Raw genomic sequence first — 19172 nt, forward strand, 5'->3', positions numbered from 1 at the left:
CTGTTCCAGCCCAGTGGATGAGTTAGGGCAGAGAATGTTGCAGGGGAGAGAGCGAGAGGGAGAGAGAGAGACAGAGAGACAGAGAGAGAAAGAGACAGAGAGAGAGACAGAGAGAGAGACAGAGAGAGAGAGAGAGAGAGAGAGAGAGAGAGAGAGACAGAGAGAGAGAGAGAGAGAGAGACTGCAGCATCGCCAGCTACAGCAGCAGTCCTGAGCAGTGCAGGTGAGAGGGGGAAAAAGCCAAAAGAGGAGGAGGAGGAATAGGAGGTGCAAGTTGAGAGAGAGAGAGAGGGAGGGAGAGAGAGAGAGAGAGAGAGAGAGAGAATGCGGGACTCTTGGAAAAAGACGCATCTTCACTCGGTCCATTTCCGACATCCCGAGCAGAGTGCTGGCGAGGATTAACGCGTAATTGATGCCCGTGCTGGGATCTCCCGCTTTAGCTCGTCAAGACAGGCGCTAAATTAGCAGCCTCGCTTGGTTACTTTTTAACCGTTGGCATTTAATAAAGTGGCTGCGGGAAGCACTGGTGTCCCCTTCCAACTTGCGCGTCGGAATCCGATGGCTTGGCACGTTGCTCCGCCACTGCGGGGAAAGAAAGCAAAGGCATCCGCCGGCTCTCCAGGTAAGAAAAGAATCTACAGGAAAATACTTTTTCGCCCTTGAGTGATTTTAGATTTTAGATTTGACTTATTACTGGTCTTTCTTTGCGGTGTCCATGAGTAGGGAAGCGCAGCTCGCCTCCTCTTTTGTGTAGACTGGAGGTGCTGCATTGCAGTTTCGGTAAAGTGAGACACGCGAGAAAAAGCTGCTGTCCCATATGTGACTGGAATAATGAAAAGTGACGACTATAACACAGCTGTAACGTTTGAGTGGTGCGTCAGTTAATCAAGGGTTTCTTTTTGTTCCTGCAGCACGTTGGATTTCTGTATAAATATATCACGCGGTTTGAAGAGCCCAGCAAGAACAGGACCGAGTTGCAATAGAAGTTGGAAAGACAGGAGGAGAATAAAGGAAAATAGTAAGACATCAGCCAACAGAAACAAAGAGTGTCAGTCAAAAAAGGGAGAAAGAATAAATCAAACACCCACACTGTGGGCTACAACACATCACTAAAGAGCGATAAAGAAAGAAGAGGCAGGCCTGCCACTGCCAGTGATTCAGGAGGCAAAACTGTGAGGAGAGAGGCAAGCAGAGCAGGACGGAGCTATGCATACACTTGGTGCAGTGCACTCTTCGGCGCAGGCTTTCAGCCTCGTGGTCTTGCTGCTGCTGCTGACTCAGCTGCCAGGTGCACGCTCAGCTCTCCGGTACCGGGTAGCGGAGGAGGGCCCCCCTGACGTCAAGATAGGCAACGTGGCCGCAGACCTGGGCCTCACGGCGGGTACGGGCAGCGGGGATGTCACCTTTGCCCTGGAGAGCGGCTCCGAGTTCTTCAAGATCGACAACGTGACCGGTGAGCTGACGACAGGGCCGAGGCGTATCGACAGGGAGAAGCTGCCCCAGTGCCAGATGATTTTTGACGAAAATGAGTGCTTCTTGGACTTTGAGGTGTCTGTGATTGGCCCCCTGCAAAGCTGGGTGGACTTGTTCGAAGGCCGCGTCGTCATAACGGACATCAATGACAACACTCCTTCCTTCCCATCGCCGGTTCTCCAGCTCTCAGTGGAGGAAAATCGCCCAATTGGCACACTTTACCTTCTACCCACCGCTACAGATAGGGATTTTGGGCGGAACGGTATCGACCGCTACGAGCTGATCCAAGAAGGTGCAACTGGGTCAAGTTCCGCAAGGCGCACAACGGGAGGAAACCCCATCGGTAGAGTAGATGGGCTTGGGGATAGTAGGAGAGGCAGGAGTGGAGATAATGTGGGAGGAGCCAGGAGCACTGTGTTTGAACTCCAAGTGGCAGATATACCAGACGGTGAAAAGCAACCTCAACTCATTGTCAAAGGTACGTTGGACCGCGAACAAAAAGACTCATATGAACTGATACTACGGGTTCGAGATGGAGGGAACCCCCCACGATCATCTCAAGCTCTCCTGCGGGTTTCCATCACGGACGTAAACGACAACAGCCCGCTGTTTGAAAGGCCCACATATGAGGCGGAAATGGCAGAAAATGCCCCTCCAGGAACGCCAGTACTTCAGGTGAGGGCTTCAGACCGTGACATTGGTGTGAACGGGCAGGTGGAGTACGTTTTTGGAGCGGCCACAGAATCGGTCAGGCGGCTGCTGCGACTGGACGAGGCAACTGGATGGCTGAGCGTTCTTCACAGGATTGACAGGGAAGAGGTGGCCCAGCTAAGGTTCACGGTCACGGCTCGGGACCGGGGCCAGCCGCCACGCAGTGATCGAACCACGGTCATTTTGGCAGTCCGAGATGAAAACGACAACGTCCCGGTTGTAGAGATTCGAAAGATTGGACGAATCCCAGTGCGAGATGGAGCAGCATTGGTACCTGAGAACGTTCTGGTAGACACACCAGTCGCTCTGGTTCAGGTTTCGGACCGAGACCAAGGAGAAAACGGGGCTGTGACCTGCACAGTTGTAGGCGATGTCCCATTCACTCTGAAGCCAGCTGGTGAAACGGCTCTCCCACCCTTACCTGCAGATGAAGCCTTTGACAGGTGAGTCAGAAATGGTGATTTGTTCATAAACAGGAAACTTAATTAGTTCCAAAATATCGACTGTAGTTATTCTTATAAGATGATACAAATACTCAATGATAGAAGCAGTAATAAGGCATACTGAGTAATGGGGATGAAGATGATATAGCACATTATCTGAAAAAGAACAAAACCTATGCAGTACAAGTGATTGTCCCCACATTGTTGCACCAAAAAGAATCAGAGAATCCAGAGAAGAGTACCTGAAGTGTTGTTTCATGCTGTTTTTATTCAATTCAGTTCAAGTAGGCCACTCATTCACTAAAACCAGAGAGTGGATAAAATGTCACGCTATCTGTAAAATTGGATCATAAATATTCAATAAAGTCAAGGGTTTTCCGACTCATTTAGTAGTATTATTGCAACAGGGCATACTCTAAATGTCAGCGCTTTCAAGTCAGTTGTAAAACTATTTTCTGAAGACATTGACGAGCGAGTGAGAAAAACACGAGGCAGAGTAAGCACGAGGCAGAGTATTGTGGCTACCACAATACTTGCTTAAACAGTGTTACAGTTATTGTACCGAGTGTTATCATTGTCCTTGACAAGAAGCTCATGAGATAATGAGTCAGGGAAAGAAGCTCAATAATTATGCCCCTCTGCAGTTATCACTTGTGCTGACTTATCGACTACAGGCCCAAAACAATGTGAATGTAAACAGTCAACACACTGTATTATGGAATGTGCATTCTTTTAACGATCTTAAAAAGCACCTGGATACATGTACTGGATACTACATGAATATCAATAAAGATGTGTTGTATTGTATTGTATAAATGTGTGCTTGACATTTTTTTTCACAGGAACAAGAAGAAATTCTTCCTGCATACCTCAGCCTTGCTGGACTACGAGGTCACAAAAGAGTACAGCGTGACTATTGTGGCCGTAGATTCTGGAAGCCCTAGTCTTTCCAGCAACAGTTCACTGATGGTGCGAGTTGTCGATTACAATGACCATCCCCCAGTCTTTGCCCAAAGTGTAGTGGAGGTCCACTTTGCAGAAAACAACTCTCCCAACGAAAGGGTCGTCACAGTGGTGGCCGCAGATGCAGACAGTGGCAAGAATGCAGAGATCGCGTATTCACTGGACCCCGTTTCAAACGGGCCATTCTATATAGATCCGGACAATGGAGATATTCGTGCCACTGGCATCCTGGACCGAGAACAGCGAGAGAGGTATGAACTCAAAGTTATTGCCAAGGACAAGGGCACCCCCCCTTTACAAGGTTCAGCGACTGTTGTTATTCAGGTGACCGACCGCAATGACAATGCGCCGAAGTTTGTCCAGGAAGTTTTTACGTTCTATGTCAAAGAAAACCTGCTTGCCAACAGCCCAGTCGGCATGGTCACCGTGACGGATGCCGATGAAGGTGAGAATGCAGAACTCACCCTCTTTGTAGAAATGGACGGACTGGACGACAAGCAGTCAGGGGAGAAAAGTGCGGGGGACAATGGAGAGAAGGAGCAAGAAGAGGTGTTCTCCATTGAGAACAACACAGGCACCATCTTCTCCACTTTGTCATTTGACCGTGAAAAGCTTTCCACCTACACCTTCCGCGTACGTGCTGTGGACGGAGGAGAGCCTCGCAAAACCGCCACGGCCACCGTGTCACTTTTTGTGACCGATGAGAACGACAACGCCCCCGACGTCACCTCCCCAGCCAACGATTCCTACACGCTGCTCCCGCCCGCAAGTAGTGCCCGCACTATAGTCAGGACTGTGACAGCCGTAGACTCAGACACTGGCCCGAATGCGGACCTTCACTATGCATTGGTTGGGGGGAATCCCTTCAGATTGTTTGAGATCGGCCACTCCAATGGTGTGATCACACTGGCAGAGCCACTGGAGCGCCGCCACAAAGGTCTGCATCGCCTGGTGGTCAGGGTCAATGACAGCGGGGCCCCCTCGCTGTGCGCCACCGCCTTGGTCCATGTCTTCATCAACGAGAGCTTGGTCAACGCCTCCCTGGTGGACGCACAGGTAATATTTCCATGCACTATTGCACCTATGCCCGCACAGGAAGCTTGTTCAAGTAGGCAGAACTTGAATGAAAAGAATCTTAATTGGAAGAGGCAATGATCTGTCCTGTTTTGGTTTGTGCAGATTGTTCTACCGAGATGGTAATGATATCCAGACATGATTCTGTCCTCTGATCCATTCCAATAATGGGCTACACTGATATCGCATTACAAAAGAGGAGGGTACTAATTAAAACTGATTGTAGCTGTTTAAACTAAAGTGGGAAGGCGATTATTTTCTTGATAGAATTAAATAAATGGATTCTCCACTCTGGGTTTGCAGTTTTTTGGACCTCTTTAGGACTTTAATTGTGTGTATATTTGTCCCAGATAAAGAATCACGTTTATCTTTTGAGGACTATTGGCAGCGCTGATTTCTTTGTTGTTTGAATCCTGCAGGAGTGTGTTCTTAGTCCAATATGACTTCTTATAATGACTGCGTAGTTAAAATAACGGTTATTACTGAAGTGGCTCTTCTTTTACGGTACATTGAACGCAGAGCCGAGGGAAATAGGTGTGTGTGTGTGTGTAAGAGTGTGTGTGTGCGTTAGCGGTGATATTGTGTTCGAGGCAGACAGAGAGAGACTCACTGGCCCAGTTTTGGCCTTCCAGAGTCTGTTGAAGTATGTTCATTTGACTGGAAGCTGCACTTAAGCAGGGTAGCTTCGCTATAGTAGGCCTGAATATTGATGAGGTTTAGGCGTTTCTGTTGTATCATGCTGCACACGCTGTGCATTAGTATTCAGACATAAAACAAAGTACCTGAGAACAAGGTCCAACTCTAAATAAGTCATTTTCCAAGAGGAATGAGCAGAATGTGAAGAAATAAAACATCTGCGCTCATCAAAATGCGTGGTCTCGCGGAACAAAAAAGTTTACAAGTACAACTGGCTTGTAGAGCAAATTGACTAAACATAACAACATTACTGTTACAGCAGAAGCAACCACAGCAGTGCAAATTAAGATTGTGTACTGCTGGTACAAACCCCGTTTTTCCTCCCGTCCTCATTATATTAACAAAATCCCCATCCCATTATGCTAGAAAAAAATGTCTCAGTTAATCTACAAATGCTGAAAAGTAATAAGTTCCACAAAAAATTCCCTCTCTGGTGTGCATCAAGTAAATTGAATTGGCTAGTAATTAAATCGGCTCAGGGGCTACGTGGGTATGTTCCAAAAAGTATGTTGTTTTATCCCACAAGGTGATCTAGTTTGGAGAGTTTAACTCCAAAGCAAAGGTCTCCAACTGTCAGGTCTGTGAATTTACAGTGATGTGAACAGTGAACAACTACAACGGCTTGGAGGCATTTGCAAGGAAAAGGACAGTCCCTCCCTGATAGCATTGGACTTTTGACTTAATGTCCGCCATTGACTACAAGTTACCAATCTATTGATGTTTGTTTTTAAGATATTTTAATGGGATTGGTGAATATCTCTCTTTGCATTCTGAATGCTAATAAATAAACTCGTACAGGCTCAACCATCAACCTATACTAGCCTAAACTAGTATAGGCTGAATCGACAACCCTACCCCATTTTAACTAACTTCGTGTAGACAACAACTTTGCCTCCGGCAAAAGTTGGGCAACAACTGAGCGAAGAAACATATTCCGACACAAGCCAGTACACCTCAGTAATATGAAGGTTTCACTCAAGAGTAGAATGACAAGGTCAAATTGAACAACAAGAGAGCGTTGGAGGCTATTACAACAGAACATTTGGAAAGTGTTCTAACAATAGTGGTGACAGGAGGAATAGAAGACAATGGGCCTAAATGACCGGCACGGTGGTCGACTGGTTAGCACGTCCGCCTCACAGTTCAGAGGTCGTGGGTTCGATCCCGGCTCCGGCCTCCCTGTGTGGAGTTTGCATGTTCTCCCCGTGCCTGCGTGGGTTTTCTCCGGGCACTCCGGTTTCCTCCCACATTCCAAAAACATGCATGGTAAGTTGATTGGATACTCTAAATTGCCCCTAGGTGTGATTGTGAGTGAGGATGTTTGTCTCTGTGTGCCCTGCGATTGGCTGGCAACCAGTTCAGGGTGTCCCCCGCCTACTGCCCAAAGACAGCTGGGATAGGCTCCAGCACGCCCCGCGACCCTTGTGAGGAGAAGCGGTACAGATAATGGATGGATGGATGGGCCTAAATGACCACAGCCATTGAGTCCAACAATAGGCTATAATGAGTCCAAACTGGTATAAATTGTGTCTTTGATTACAATACATGCATAGCTTATAGTATGATTGCAGGGAGCGATTTGTTGGAGAAATTGAGTAGAACTCAGGAAAGAGACAATACCTCCATTTCATAATGAAGTCAAACAGTGGTGGATAGATGCCAGATGTAATTAGGCAGGGAAAACGCCTGCTAGTGCCACCGCATCATGACAGGAAGTTGGTCTTTTTTTTATTCAGCAGCACTGGTGTTCGCTCATTAGCAACAATACAACGATGCTGTCGGAGCTAGTTATTTTAGACGTTGTTGTCATGGTACAACTTAAGCATCCTTTATACATCAGACTTGCACTGTTTTGTAAATGCGAATCGAGATTTGGAGATCATGATTACGCGGGCAAATTTCCACATAACTCCGTGTTGTGTTAAAGCATGAGTCCGGAGAAAAAGGCACATTTCACATTTCACCAGATGGGTTAGATTGTTGATTTAATATGAATATTTTATGGCATACAAAATGAATGGGACCCTACGGGAGAGCTGAAACAAATTCTTCACACAAACTCAACTTTAAAAGCTCGCTGCTCTGACATGGAGTACATGTGACCAAAGACTTAATTAAGACTTTGAAGACAAAACTCAACCCTTTGGTTTTTCAGTGGTGTAATGTGTTATACAATGTTCGTTGACCTCAAACCCATCTCGATGTATTTCAAAGTGGAATGATTCAATTCCACTCGCACCTTTTAAATCAAAAAACGATTTTCTGATTCAAAGATGGCAATTAATTTATGAAATTGACCAGATAGTTGTTGCGGTCACCCGAGTGTTGATTTACAACAGGATATAGCAAGACGATCTCTACTAGCTGCGGTTCAATCCGCAATAGCAGAACATGAGGTTTTTTTTTTTTTTTTTTTTCTTATTTGTCAAAGCGCACGACGAGCAAACGGTAGGAGAAACATGATGCTGTATACCAAGCATAGTCTAGCATATCACTTAGAGGCATAATTTGATTTCTACTGTATGGACTCAGCACCCAAAGAGACATTATAGTGTGTGAATACACTAGGTTAGTTGGGCATGCAAACCCAAGTAAGGTGCTAATATTTCCTACAACTAGAGCGACGGTCACCGACGTGGTGGCACCCAAGGACCACATGAGTTGGCCAGTCATAGCTCAGCTTCAGAAAACAGGTGAGCCGTGATTGGTCGTTATCCGAGCCCCAAGGGTCTGTGGTGTCATTTTCAGTCGACAGAAGTGACAAAATAACCACCCCCTGAGATGGCTAAAAACGGGTGGATTTTGCTGCTTAACTTATATTTCCTATTAATCATTTTGCCTTGTTTCAACTAGTGTTGTGTTTGGGTTGACATCTTCTTTAAGAGAAAGAAGTCAATGTGGAATAATATTACACAAGAAACAACGTTTTTTGCCCCCACGCTCCAAATAAAGAAATATGACTTAAAGACATGCAGAAGCTGTCTTTCTCTAGTGACATGCTATATATTCTAAATTAACTAATTGTTTAAAATACTTCTAGCTGCTGGATTAATATTAAATTATTGAATCCCATGCAGTTGTATAATTTCCCCATAAAACTAAAACATTGCTTGTTTCCTTGGGATTTTAAAGCTATCAATATTTTTGTTTCCGTGTGTGTGGTTTACAATGTAGCTTGACATATCTGCATGGGCGCCTTGGCGCAAGGCTTTTTTATCCTTCATCATTAAAAGAAGTGGTACTTGACACTAGCCTTGGGAGAGGTTTTACACTTTACACATTCCCCACCTGGATAATTAAGTGATGAATTAATTATAAGAGCTGACGCCACCAAACTGCAGCTCTCTTGCAAATACACCCAGCTACAACAGAGCTCCAAATTTGGATCAATAGTGTGGTCAGAAGAGAACATGTCATGGTTGCAGCATCTGCATCCGTAGTGGGAATCAGATCATTCTCAGGAGAGCACAAGATGTACAGTATGCAGACAAGATATATATATGTATATATATATAAAATTTTAGAACGCATTAAAAAAAAAATACTCCGTTTTATTTACTTCCTGTGGCACCTTCCCTCTTCCCACTTTGCAGCCAAACTTAGAGGAGAGTCACTGTCACAAAGACAGACTTTTACGTAGTTTTACTTTAAAAAGTAAGACGGCTCATTGGAGAAATGCAAAATAATTAGCACACATTAGTTGTACGTCTTTGATGTATCGTTCAACAGTTGTATTTTACAGGAAAAGCATTGTATTCAACGATAAAAAAAAAGAAAAAGATTTAAGAACAGACTTTGGATCAACATATACTTTAATTTTTTTCCATATCCCTTCCCAAGTTTTACTCAAGTAAATAACAGATCCAAGCTTTGTAAAAAAAAAAATTGTAGTTGACAAATACGATTAATCGTGATTAATTAGTTAAAAGATTTTAATCATTTGACAAATATATATATATATATATATATATATATATATATATATATATATATTACTACTAATTAAGTATTAGTATTAAGCAAGTTACACAGAGTAGTACTCACTGAAGCATTCATTATAAGTATTGCAGGGGAAGAGTCTTTTCTTGCGGGTTACTGCAAACCCCGGACCACACACTCACCTTCACCCTTGCTATTTCTGCAATTCATTCGCGCAAAGTCTTATTATTAAGCCGGCAGAATGTTGCAGGGATTACTTGAGTATATCATTTCCAGCCTTGACAGAGGAGAAGAAATTGTCATATGAGCTTTGAGACTACATGTCAGGGCTGCATAATGAGGTGTCTAACGAACAGACAGCTTACACTGTGGAGTCATGTAAGTGCGGACATATATAGCATATCAGCATGTGTCTCTGTTTCTCTGTTCTCTACGCAAAATGATTTTCCGAGCATTGCTTTATATCAATTGGTCAGGTATCTTCAGATTGGTGACTAGACAAGCAGAACTACAAAAGCTCATTTGTCACCCAGAGCTAAGGTCCATAAACCAGCCATAAATGTGTTCCTTGAAACAATCATGTTACGAGAGTAGGCTACGGGTGTGCATTGATATCAGTGTTGAGCATAGCTGGAAGATCACAGTCTTGGAATCATGTTTCAAGTGCAAAACATATTGCATTCGAATAGCCTCACATGGACGTCAGAAATGTATCGCCACCTTACGCATAACTATCCTTCCAAATCTCCATTGAAAAAAAGGGATAACGAATCTTGCATAAATCCACTCCCACACTTGCCTTCACAATTCCAGCATTTGTCTTTTGAAGAGACAAGGCTTGTAATGGGGATACAGTCATTTTCTGCCATTTAGGTTTTTGTGTTTGTCTCTTTTTGTGCACGTGTATTGACTGCCGTTGCTGCTTTCACTGCGCGACCTTGAAGCCTGTACTTTGCTTTTTCTCATAACGTCGTCTTTAAACGACTTAATCTGGGCTATTTCCTGTACGACCTAGATGATGCGCACAATCGGATTACGGGCGCAATTTAAAATGCTACAACCTCGACGCAAGACAAATTATATATTTAGTGACACTCCATGTGTCTGGGAATAACGGAAAGGATCCCCATAAAACACAGTGATGGGTTTAATTAAGCTGAAGATGCTGTTTGATGTTTCTCTGTGTCTCACACCTACTGTGCCATTCTCGATTAAGGCCTTTTTTTTTAAGACTCATCTGTGATTTGTCTCTTGGCAGCACAGTGGGGGACAGCTAGAATGCTTTGTGTGGGATTTTATTTTGGCTCAGGCCTTTTCTGTGTGGAGTTTGCATGTTCTTCCCGTGTATCAGTGGGGTCCACAAACAGTTAGCTTAGTTTGTCAACACCATTCAAAACTTTTATGGACATTCGACTTTTGAGGTTTTACGGTATTACAAATGAAATGCGCCTTATCCATTTTGGTAATTGCCGTTCGGTGTTGGTTCACTGTACATTTGTCATTCCCTTCTCGGTGTACCAGCTTTGTTTGTTTGCTTCTGAGTCCCTTCTTACTGGAGCAACAAAGCAGCATGCACAATTTATAGCCAAATCCAATTTGCTTTTGAATGGCTCAATGTACAACAGTTGGGTTAAAAATACCAATTTGGGGTAATAAATGGACCGATCCATAAATTGGCCCACCTTCTTTGTTTTGTACAAAACAGCCCAGTTTTGGGGGTTGTTTTATACAAAACTACCCATTTTTCAAGTTGTTTTCTCCAAAAACAACTCAGAAGGTTGTTTCAAATTGACCCAAGTAGTGGATCGTTCCGTTTTTGACCCAAAATTGTGTTATTTTTAACACAATATCAGCCCAGCTAACTAAATAGAGAGCAATTTTTTTTAATTTGCCCTGTTAAATTATGCGTCAGCGTGGGGTGATTGACCCGTAATCAGTCCAGGTGATACCCCAGCTCTCACGCTTATTCAATTTCGAGACTGATGAACCCTGTGGCCCTGAATGGAGTAAGCACTGTGGACATGAACGTATCGGTTTTAGCTCTTGGTTTTTATTCCCCCCTTGTAACTTTGTGGCTATCTGTTGTTGTTCTCATTCCAGGTAAGCCGAAGCTTGCTGGCTCCACTGTCACTGGACATTGCGGGTGACCCCGACAGTGAGCGTGCATTAGGTAAACAGCGCCTCAGCGTCGCCATCGGTGTCCTGGCCGGAGCCGCGGCCGTCATCCTGGTCATCCTCCTCGTAGTCACGGCAAGGCAGTGTGGCGCTCAAGGCAAGAATGGCTACGAAGCTGGTAAGAAGGAACCGGAAGAAGATTTCTTCAGTCCATCGGGGGCCCAACCGCAGGTCGGCCGCGGCGGCGGATCCGACCGAGGCCGCAAACCTCGACGGGACAAGCGCAGTGGAAACGGTTCCGGCACAGCAGCCGGAGCTGGCAAGTCAGACAGGTCACTCTACAGCGGTATCGTCACCGTAAACGGGCTTCGCCGCCACGCCAATGATGACGAGGAGGAGGATATTAGCAGTGCGAGTGAGCGCCTGGCAGCTCGTTACTGCGCCGTGGACGGTGACCCCGGCAGCCCGAGGATGGGCGGTGGAAGGAGGCACCAGTCAAGCCCGGATTTGGCCAGGCACTACAAGTCCAGCTCGCCTCTCCCCGCAGTCAATCTCCAACCGCACTCTCCTCCGGCTGAAGGGAAGAAGCATCAGGCAGTCCAGGAGCTGCCGCCCTCCAACACCTTTGTGGGCAGCGGCGGCTGCGTGGGGAGCACCGGCTCCAGCAGCAGCAGCAGCGGGGGCAGCGGAAGTGGAGACGCCATGTCCCTGGGATCGGACCAGTGCTCGGAGTACGGGTGCCAGACTGGCAACAAGTACAACAAACAGGTTTGAGAAGTCACTCGTGTCATATTCACACTCATTCGCTTTGACTCTGCTCCCCTTGCGCTCGTTTCAATTCCAAACCGTGCTGAATATTGACGCTAAGCCACTTCTCTCCGTCTGGCTGTCGTGCTCTTTGTCCGCCTCATGCCGCCTGATCGCTGTCGACTCCTCCCCCGGCTTCAAGTCTTCTTATTTACACATCAGCTGACATACTGTACCGCACACCCCGCAGCTCACATCTAAACACCGTTTTATCTCCGCAAAATAGCACACACACACACACATACAGTACACATTTCAGCATCCTAAGCCTGTGAGCCACGTGTCGGTACCCCGCTGTCTAAATGTGTGTGCGCTCAGCATCGTGTATTAGCAGGATCTAACGCGAGGGACAATGAAGTCGAACCCCCCACAGAACGACAGCGTGTGAATGCGCATGTTTTTGTTTGTGTATAGGGGTAACCCCCTGAGGAGTTCAGAGCGTGGATGTCCACGGAAGGAGTGGGCGCGTAGTTGCCACCAACAGGATAATTGGTCATGTTACAGTATAGTTCATTTCATTTCGTCTTGTCGCGCGCTTCTTCTTCTTGACTTTAGAAATAAATGTGCATTCATTAAGCCATGCGTACGCAACGCTCGTAAAAGCGGTGCCAAGACGATGCGGTTAAAAGCCCAAGTCCGGCTGACAAATAAATACTGCATCAAGACCGGCCGAGTCCACCTCCTGCCCACACACGTAGGCCTCATCTATCATCTCGGATGCACTGACACAGCATGGTCTCACAAGTCCAAGGGGAGTGCTGCCCTGAGTGATGCTTGAGTGACAGCTCAACCCCTCTTAAAGGGGCAGCGTCTTGTTTGCGTGACTGACGGCTCCAGATTTATCCTCCCTGTGGTGAAAAAGTGCTGATGTGGTCATTAAAAGAGAACCAGAGGAGCTTCTTAGGCTAATCAATTCATACACAGGACCCGCTGATCCTGCTGAACACACACACACACACACACACACACGAAGGAGTGCGCACAAAATAATGCGCACACACTTATGAGGTTAATCCATTACGGAGTCAATCCTCTTAATCTGCCTTTCCCAGGGTAAGAAAATGCTTACTGGGAGAGTTTTGGTCTTGATGCTTACGTGCACTCAAAACATGCCAGCACACATTGAGGGACGCGCAGACACACAAACTGACAGCGTAATGAATTATTGATCGTGCGGAGTAATTAACTCCTCCGCAGCCTGCCTAGGGTGCACCATCCACCATCCCGAGTCCACCTCCAGAAGATCTCACACCCAGTCATTCCTCGCCCTAAAGACTGTGGGTTCTTGTACGCGTCTGAATTTGTTAACACAAACAGTTTCCACACATGGGTTTGTGTTGGTGGGGGCCTGACTTTCTGCTCGGGAGGATTACTTCATTCAAATGCATTTTCTATGTGAATGCAAGTGAGAGATAGACTCGGGGACTATAAGGTGGCGGGCCTGTGCAAAATGTGGGAGGCTGGGGCGTTGACAGAATTGGGAGCAGCAGCACAGCGGCGGTGGAAGGGAATTAGAGGACGTTACAAAGTGGGAAGATGAAGTAAACGAGATGGGAGGACAAAGTTTAAAATTCGCAGCTATTTAAATGCGTCAGTAAAAGCAGTACAAAAGAAAAATCATCAAGTGATGTCAGCACATCATGATACTCGCTAGGGAGTTCCAAATAATGAGTAAAATGGCTGATAGAAACAATTGGGCGTCCTGGATGAGGGGGCTGGATTGCATCAGAAAAAAAAAAAAAAAAAAAAAACAACATGGAAAAGCTGTCCAGTCAGTGGCTTTTGCGCTTTAAATACCTCGGCCAGAGGCACTTTGTTCTTGTGTTGTCCATCTGTCCCTGCCATGCTTTTGAATGTTATATCTCAACAACACCTGGAGCAAATTTTGTTGCATCTGGCACAGATGTCTATTAAAGGATGAACTGATGATGGCGTTTGGAGGATGAGGTCAAGGGCACAGGGAGTTCACATTCTTTTGTGTGGGTGTGTGTGTGTACAGTACCTCCGAAATGCTTGTACTGATAAACTAACTGAATAAAATGAAGAAAAATTGTCTTTATGAAGAAAAAATACTTCGTTTTAATTGACAATGTTATTATACACATTTTTCAGGGTACATTGAACTCTAAAAAAGGGTATATTTGGTTCCACTAAACAAAGTAAAATTCTCAGAGTGATTTAGAGAATTTACGCTGAATATTTTAATCTAAAATGTTACTCTGTTTACTGGGGCCAAATATAGTCTTTTTAGAGTAAAATGTACTCTATGAAATCTATTGTGTAGTAGTAGTACAGGATGAAAAGAAAAAAAAAAACGGCCCCAACTTTCAATAGACATCATTTCTTAAAATAAAAAAAAATACGGAATCAAATGCAACTTGAGGTATAACTAGTTTATTGTGTTTAGAAAATCACATTAAAACATTATACTCCTTGGCCTTTTCTTCTTCAGAAATCCATTTCAAATTTCCAAATCCAATCTTCTTACAGGTCAGCCTGTATTGGCAGCTGTTGTAGTTTCCAGTCTCATCTAGCTACTAAAATAAAGAAATCAAAAATACTAGACACACTCATGAGTTTGCATTGTAGTTCCATACCACTGCAACGACGATAATGATCATATAGTTAAATAAAAAGCTCCATAAAAACCGAGAACGATCATAAATACCACTCGTGAATCAAATTATATTGTAAAAAAGGTGGGTAAGAAGTCAAGAAGATGCTACGTGATACTGGCACATAATTGACTACCACTTAACAAATGAATAAAAAGGTGGGCCATTAAAAAAAAGGGTCGCATTCTTTCAGTAGGCATCTTTTCATGCTCGTTGCAACATTTTTTCGGTCAGTACCAAAAATACCCATTAAAAGTAGAATCGTTGCCTGATGGCTTCGGAGCAAATGGAGAGGGGGAGATAGAGTGGCAGAGAGAAAGAGCGGGGTGGGGGGTGGGCGGGGGGGCCGGTTTGGGTGGCAGCCAAAGTGCGAGAGTGGACTGCTGAGATGTGGGTCATCAGGATACCCGGTGGCATCAGGACACATTAATGATCACAGCGGTCACATGGCACTGCAGTCAATATGGGCAAAGTGGCCTCGTTTTGCCCTCAAACCACTGGCACCACACACACACACACACACACACACACACACACAAACGCACACACACCAAAGCATTCTTCCTGGCTAATGTCCACCATGGTTTCTCAGCGGTGTCCATTCATTTATTTGCGGTTCTCGCGTTTCATTTCTGTTACTCTTCATATCACTTCAACGTATAATGTCACCTTGAGGAATCGGTTTCACTCTATCGCAGCAATTTCCCCCCCCCCCCCCCCCCTTTTTTTACCTCCAGTTCGACTTTCACCTTTGGCGCTTGTTTTGTTCCCCCGCTGTATCTGCCATATGTGTGGGCAGGCTACCTTTGTGCCGTCCCTCGCCCCGCTCTGACCTCAAATAGATCGACTCAGCGTTTTCGCAACTTCTTATACCGTAGTGAGCATTTTCTGACTCGGACTGTGTCCGTCGGGTGAGAGGGCCACAAAGGCATTATCGAACCAGGGACAAACACACACACACGCACACGCGCGCACGCACACGCATCCGTGGAGTAATCAATGGCACCTTAACAAGGCCGAGACCGCAGGTGGGTTGACAGTGCAGTTTTTAGTTCCTTAAACGACAGAACAGGAGAAGGTCATTGCTAGCTTCTCAGCACATCAGGCCCCTCTGTGATTGGACAGGCCAAGGACAAACTACCATGATGAGTTTTCCGCAAATAATCCGGACAGTCTTGTTCATCTAATTGGACTGTATGGACGGATGTGGGTGAAGCGATTAGGTCTAAAGGATTATAAAATTGAAAAGCAGCTTTTCATTTCTGCAAAATCCCCCTCGGGATTAAATATGATGAGCGTCTGTCATGGACTGACACCCGGACGCGGCATGTCACTTGAGCACATCCGCACAGGCGCCCGCATTAAAGGTCGAAGGGGTGAAGGCGCTGTCAGCCATGTAAGCGGGAAGCGCACAAGCCGCCCCTGTCCCTGTCTTCTTTCGCGGCTGTTACACAGCCGCCGTAACCGACCCGTAACCCCCTGTCAGGATGATACCAAAACACTGACACATTCATTAAAGTCACGGTGAGTTCAGGGCACGCACTCGGCCGTACGCTTGGGGAGGGGGAGTCAGGTGGGAAAGGTGAGGAGTTGAGAGCAAGCGAGAGGCAAGCAGGACAAGGTAAGCAAAGCGTAGATGGGCCAATGAGCCCGAGCCCGAGCGAAAACGGATGTAGTGACCTGGAGACCAAGGGTGAGAGGCAGGGAGGGTGGTTGTGGGCCTTGGTGCAGTCAGCAGACATCAGGGTGGGAACATGAGCCACAAGTGTGGGAGAGGATTGGGAGACAAGGTTGAAGAAAGGTTCAAATGGATCCAGATGCTTGTTTTTGTTTCAGCGCCTTGTGAATATCGATTTACACTTGACTCATATGGGAACACAAGGGAATATTTGGGGGTGAAAAAAATGCCTCCACAGCTCTTGTTGTTCAAAGAAAAGATTTACTCCAGCACTTTTACATCCCACATTCACTCTTGAGGTCAGTTCAGAAATCGCGTGGACTCGTTTGATTTATACTTATAAAAAAAAAAAAAAAACTCAACAGTAAACTATTAATGGGAAGAATCAGACTAAGGGTGCGGCGGCCTTGGCGTGATCCTTCTTCTCTGACTTTTTAAACTTGAGCTTATGGTTTTGCTAGCTGACAAAGTGTGACAAAGCTGACAAATTTAGCTGTTGACACACGATATGCAGGTCAGAGGTCTCTTGCTCTCATTCGCACAAAAAAATGTTGATATAGATACCATGAATATCAGTTGCAGTCAATTGCTTTGTTGCCGTAGCCACATTTCCAGACAGTACAATAAATGGCATACCAGATTAAAGTAAGACAAATTATAAATGGCCACGTTTTTAGTTAAAGCGGAAGTAAACCCCTAAAAATGATTTGCAATCATATGTTCTATGTGCCTTCACTAATCTATGGCAAAGCAGCAAAATCCAACCATTCTTAACCATCTCAGGGGGCAGCCATTTTGCCACTTGCTGTCAGCTGAAAATGACATCACAGTTACTCAGGGCTCTGGTAAGGACCAATCACGGCTCACCTGTTTTCTGAAGCTGAGCCACGATTGGTCGTTAGCAGAGCACTGAGCAACCGTCATGTCATTTTAATCTGACAGCAAGTGGCAAAATGGCTGCCCCCTGAGATGTACAAAAACAGGTGAATTTGACTGCTTAACTCATATTCCACAAACGCAATATTAATCAGAATGTTGTGTTTTGGGGCTGCATATATCATATTATTGTAAAGACAATTTTGGGGTTGACTTCCCGTTGAATGTCTTCTGGCAAAAAATGACAACAGTGAATACATTCTATTTGAGTTCCAATTCATCCAGGCATGCCTTTACAGATATTTTATACACTGGGGAAGAGAAAGGGCCTTTCTCTAAACTGTTCCTACAATTTGCCCATCCCCTAATTTAATCATGAATTCCCAATACTACATTGCAGACGTTGGTTGCCACAGGTCTCCACATCCACTTTAGAAAGGGACGGAGAGCCGCCGCTGCTGCAGCTGCTGTGCTGCTTCTCACACACATCATCATCATGTAAATCCACATGTCCTCCACGGGATATGAGGATTAGACCTCAAAAGGTTTTATTGAGGTATTTAGGTAAGGGTTAAGGCTACTTTATAGGCTTCCCAGAATGAAAGTCAGCGGTAAGTCCTTGCTATAGATGACATTCAGTCACCACTGGTGAGTTGTTTCTGTTAGACAAAGCCCCCCCCCAAAAAAGAGAGAGAATTGGAAGGCTTGCAAGAGTCAGAGAGTCAGAAGTGGTCTCCCCCCCCCCCCCCCCCCCCCGCACATCAAGGTCACCCTGGGCTGCAATGTGATTGCAAGTTGCATGTCTGTCTAGTCTGTTGAGCGCAGCAGATAAAACACACATGCTGATAATGTCACTGTGGTAGCGACTCCTCTCCTTGGCCTTTGTTTCAAGTTCCCTGAGAAAATGGCAAGAATGCCGGAATGTCATTCCCACTCACAGCTCACAGACAAGCCGAGGCATGGGATACGCACCGCAGACTCCGTCAGATGTGTGATTGCAACACACACACAGACACAAAGGGACCAGCCCAGTAAAACACGCTCTTATGAGTACATAATGATGCATAATTACACACATCCATTCTTTCTGCACATACTCCCCCTTCCACCACAAAGCTCTGATAAGAATGTGATGACACACAAGTCAGGATAAAAAGTTTGCCAGCTCTTACATCAGTTTCTACTTGCATTCCCTCTAGATGGAAACACACACGCGCCGCAGACACGCGTGCAGTGGAGTACACAAAATGATCTACATAGCAAGCCCCACACTGAGATGCTGCCTTTTATTTGCTTTCTTCAAGGCTCTATGCTTTAGTATGTATCTCTGCATTCAGCTTGTGTGCCTTACAGCATTATCTTAATGGCTGTCTGGGGGTTGAACAACATTGCCCAATATCTCTAAACAAAAGACAACCTCCCTCGCAGCGGACCAGGAATCCAAATAGTTTAGCTAGCCCGAGACTGGCATTCTCCTCCTACACAAATGTCTCTTTAGCGCATTAAGTGTTGGTTTGAATTTACGGGAAAGAAATAGATTTTGAATTGAAGTGAAACCGGTTGAAACCCAGCTAAATTGCGCGGCGTCAGATGAGGTCAAGTCAAAGCAAATGAGACGCACGTGAGGTGGTGTGTGTTTGCTGACCCCGCCGGAATGCCGGATCAACTGGGATTTTAGTGGGCCGGGTGGGGTGGAGGGGGGGATGATTGACATTATTGCCTTTCTACTATCAACTTTGTGTTGCTACAAAGAATCATTACCATCGCCTGTGAGGTTCTGTT

At 45.5% G+C, this 19172-nt stretch overlaps 1 protein-coding gene across 1 annotated transcript in view; it reads left to right on the plus strand.

Moving 5' to 3' along the window:
• The first annotated feature begins 276 nt into the window (after nucleotides 1-276).
• Nucleotides 277-19172, plus strand: part of pcdh7a (protocadherin 7a) — a 50651-nt gene continuing 31755 nt past the window's right edge. The window contains exons 1-4 of the mRNA XM_086033871.1: nucleotides 277-622; nucleotides 912-2627; nucleotides 3470-4646; nucleotides 11400-12182. Coding sequence (XP_085889997.1) covers nucleotides 1207-2627; nucleotides 3470-4646; nucleotides 11400-12182 — 3381 coding nt within the window. The 5' untranslated portion in view covers nucleotides 277-622; nucleotides 912-1206. The remainder of the gene's footprint in view (nucleotides 623-911; nucleotides 2628-3469; nucleotides 4647-11399; nucleotides 12183-19172) is intronic.

The sequence above is a fragment of the Filicampus tigris genome, chromosome 6, assembly GCF_054856515.1.
Source record: "Filicampus tigris isolate MCC_2025a chromosome 6, RoL_Ftig_1.0, whole genome shotgun sequence".
Classification (NCBI taxonomy): domain Eukaryota; kingdom Metazoa; phylum Chordata; class Actinopteri; order Syngnathiformes; family Syngnathidae; genus Filicampus; species Filicampus tigris.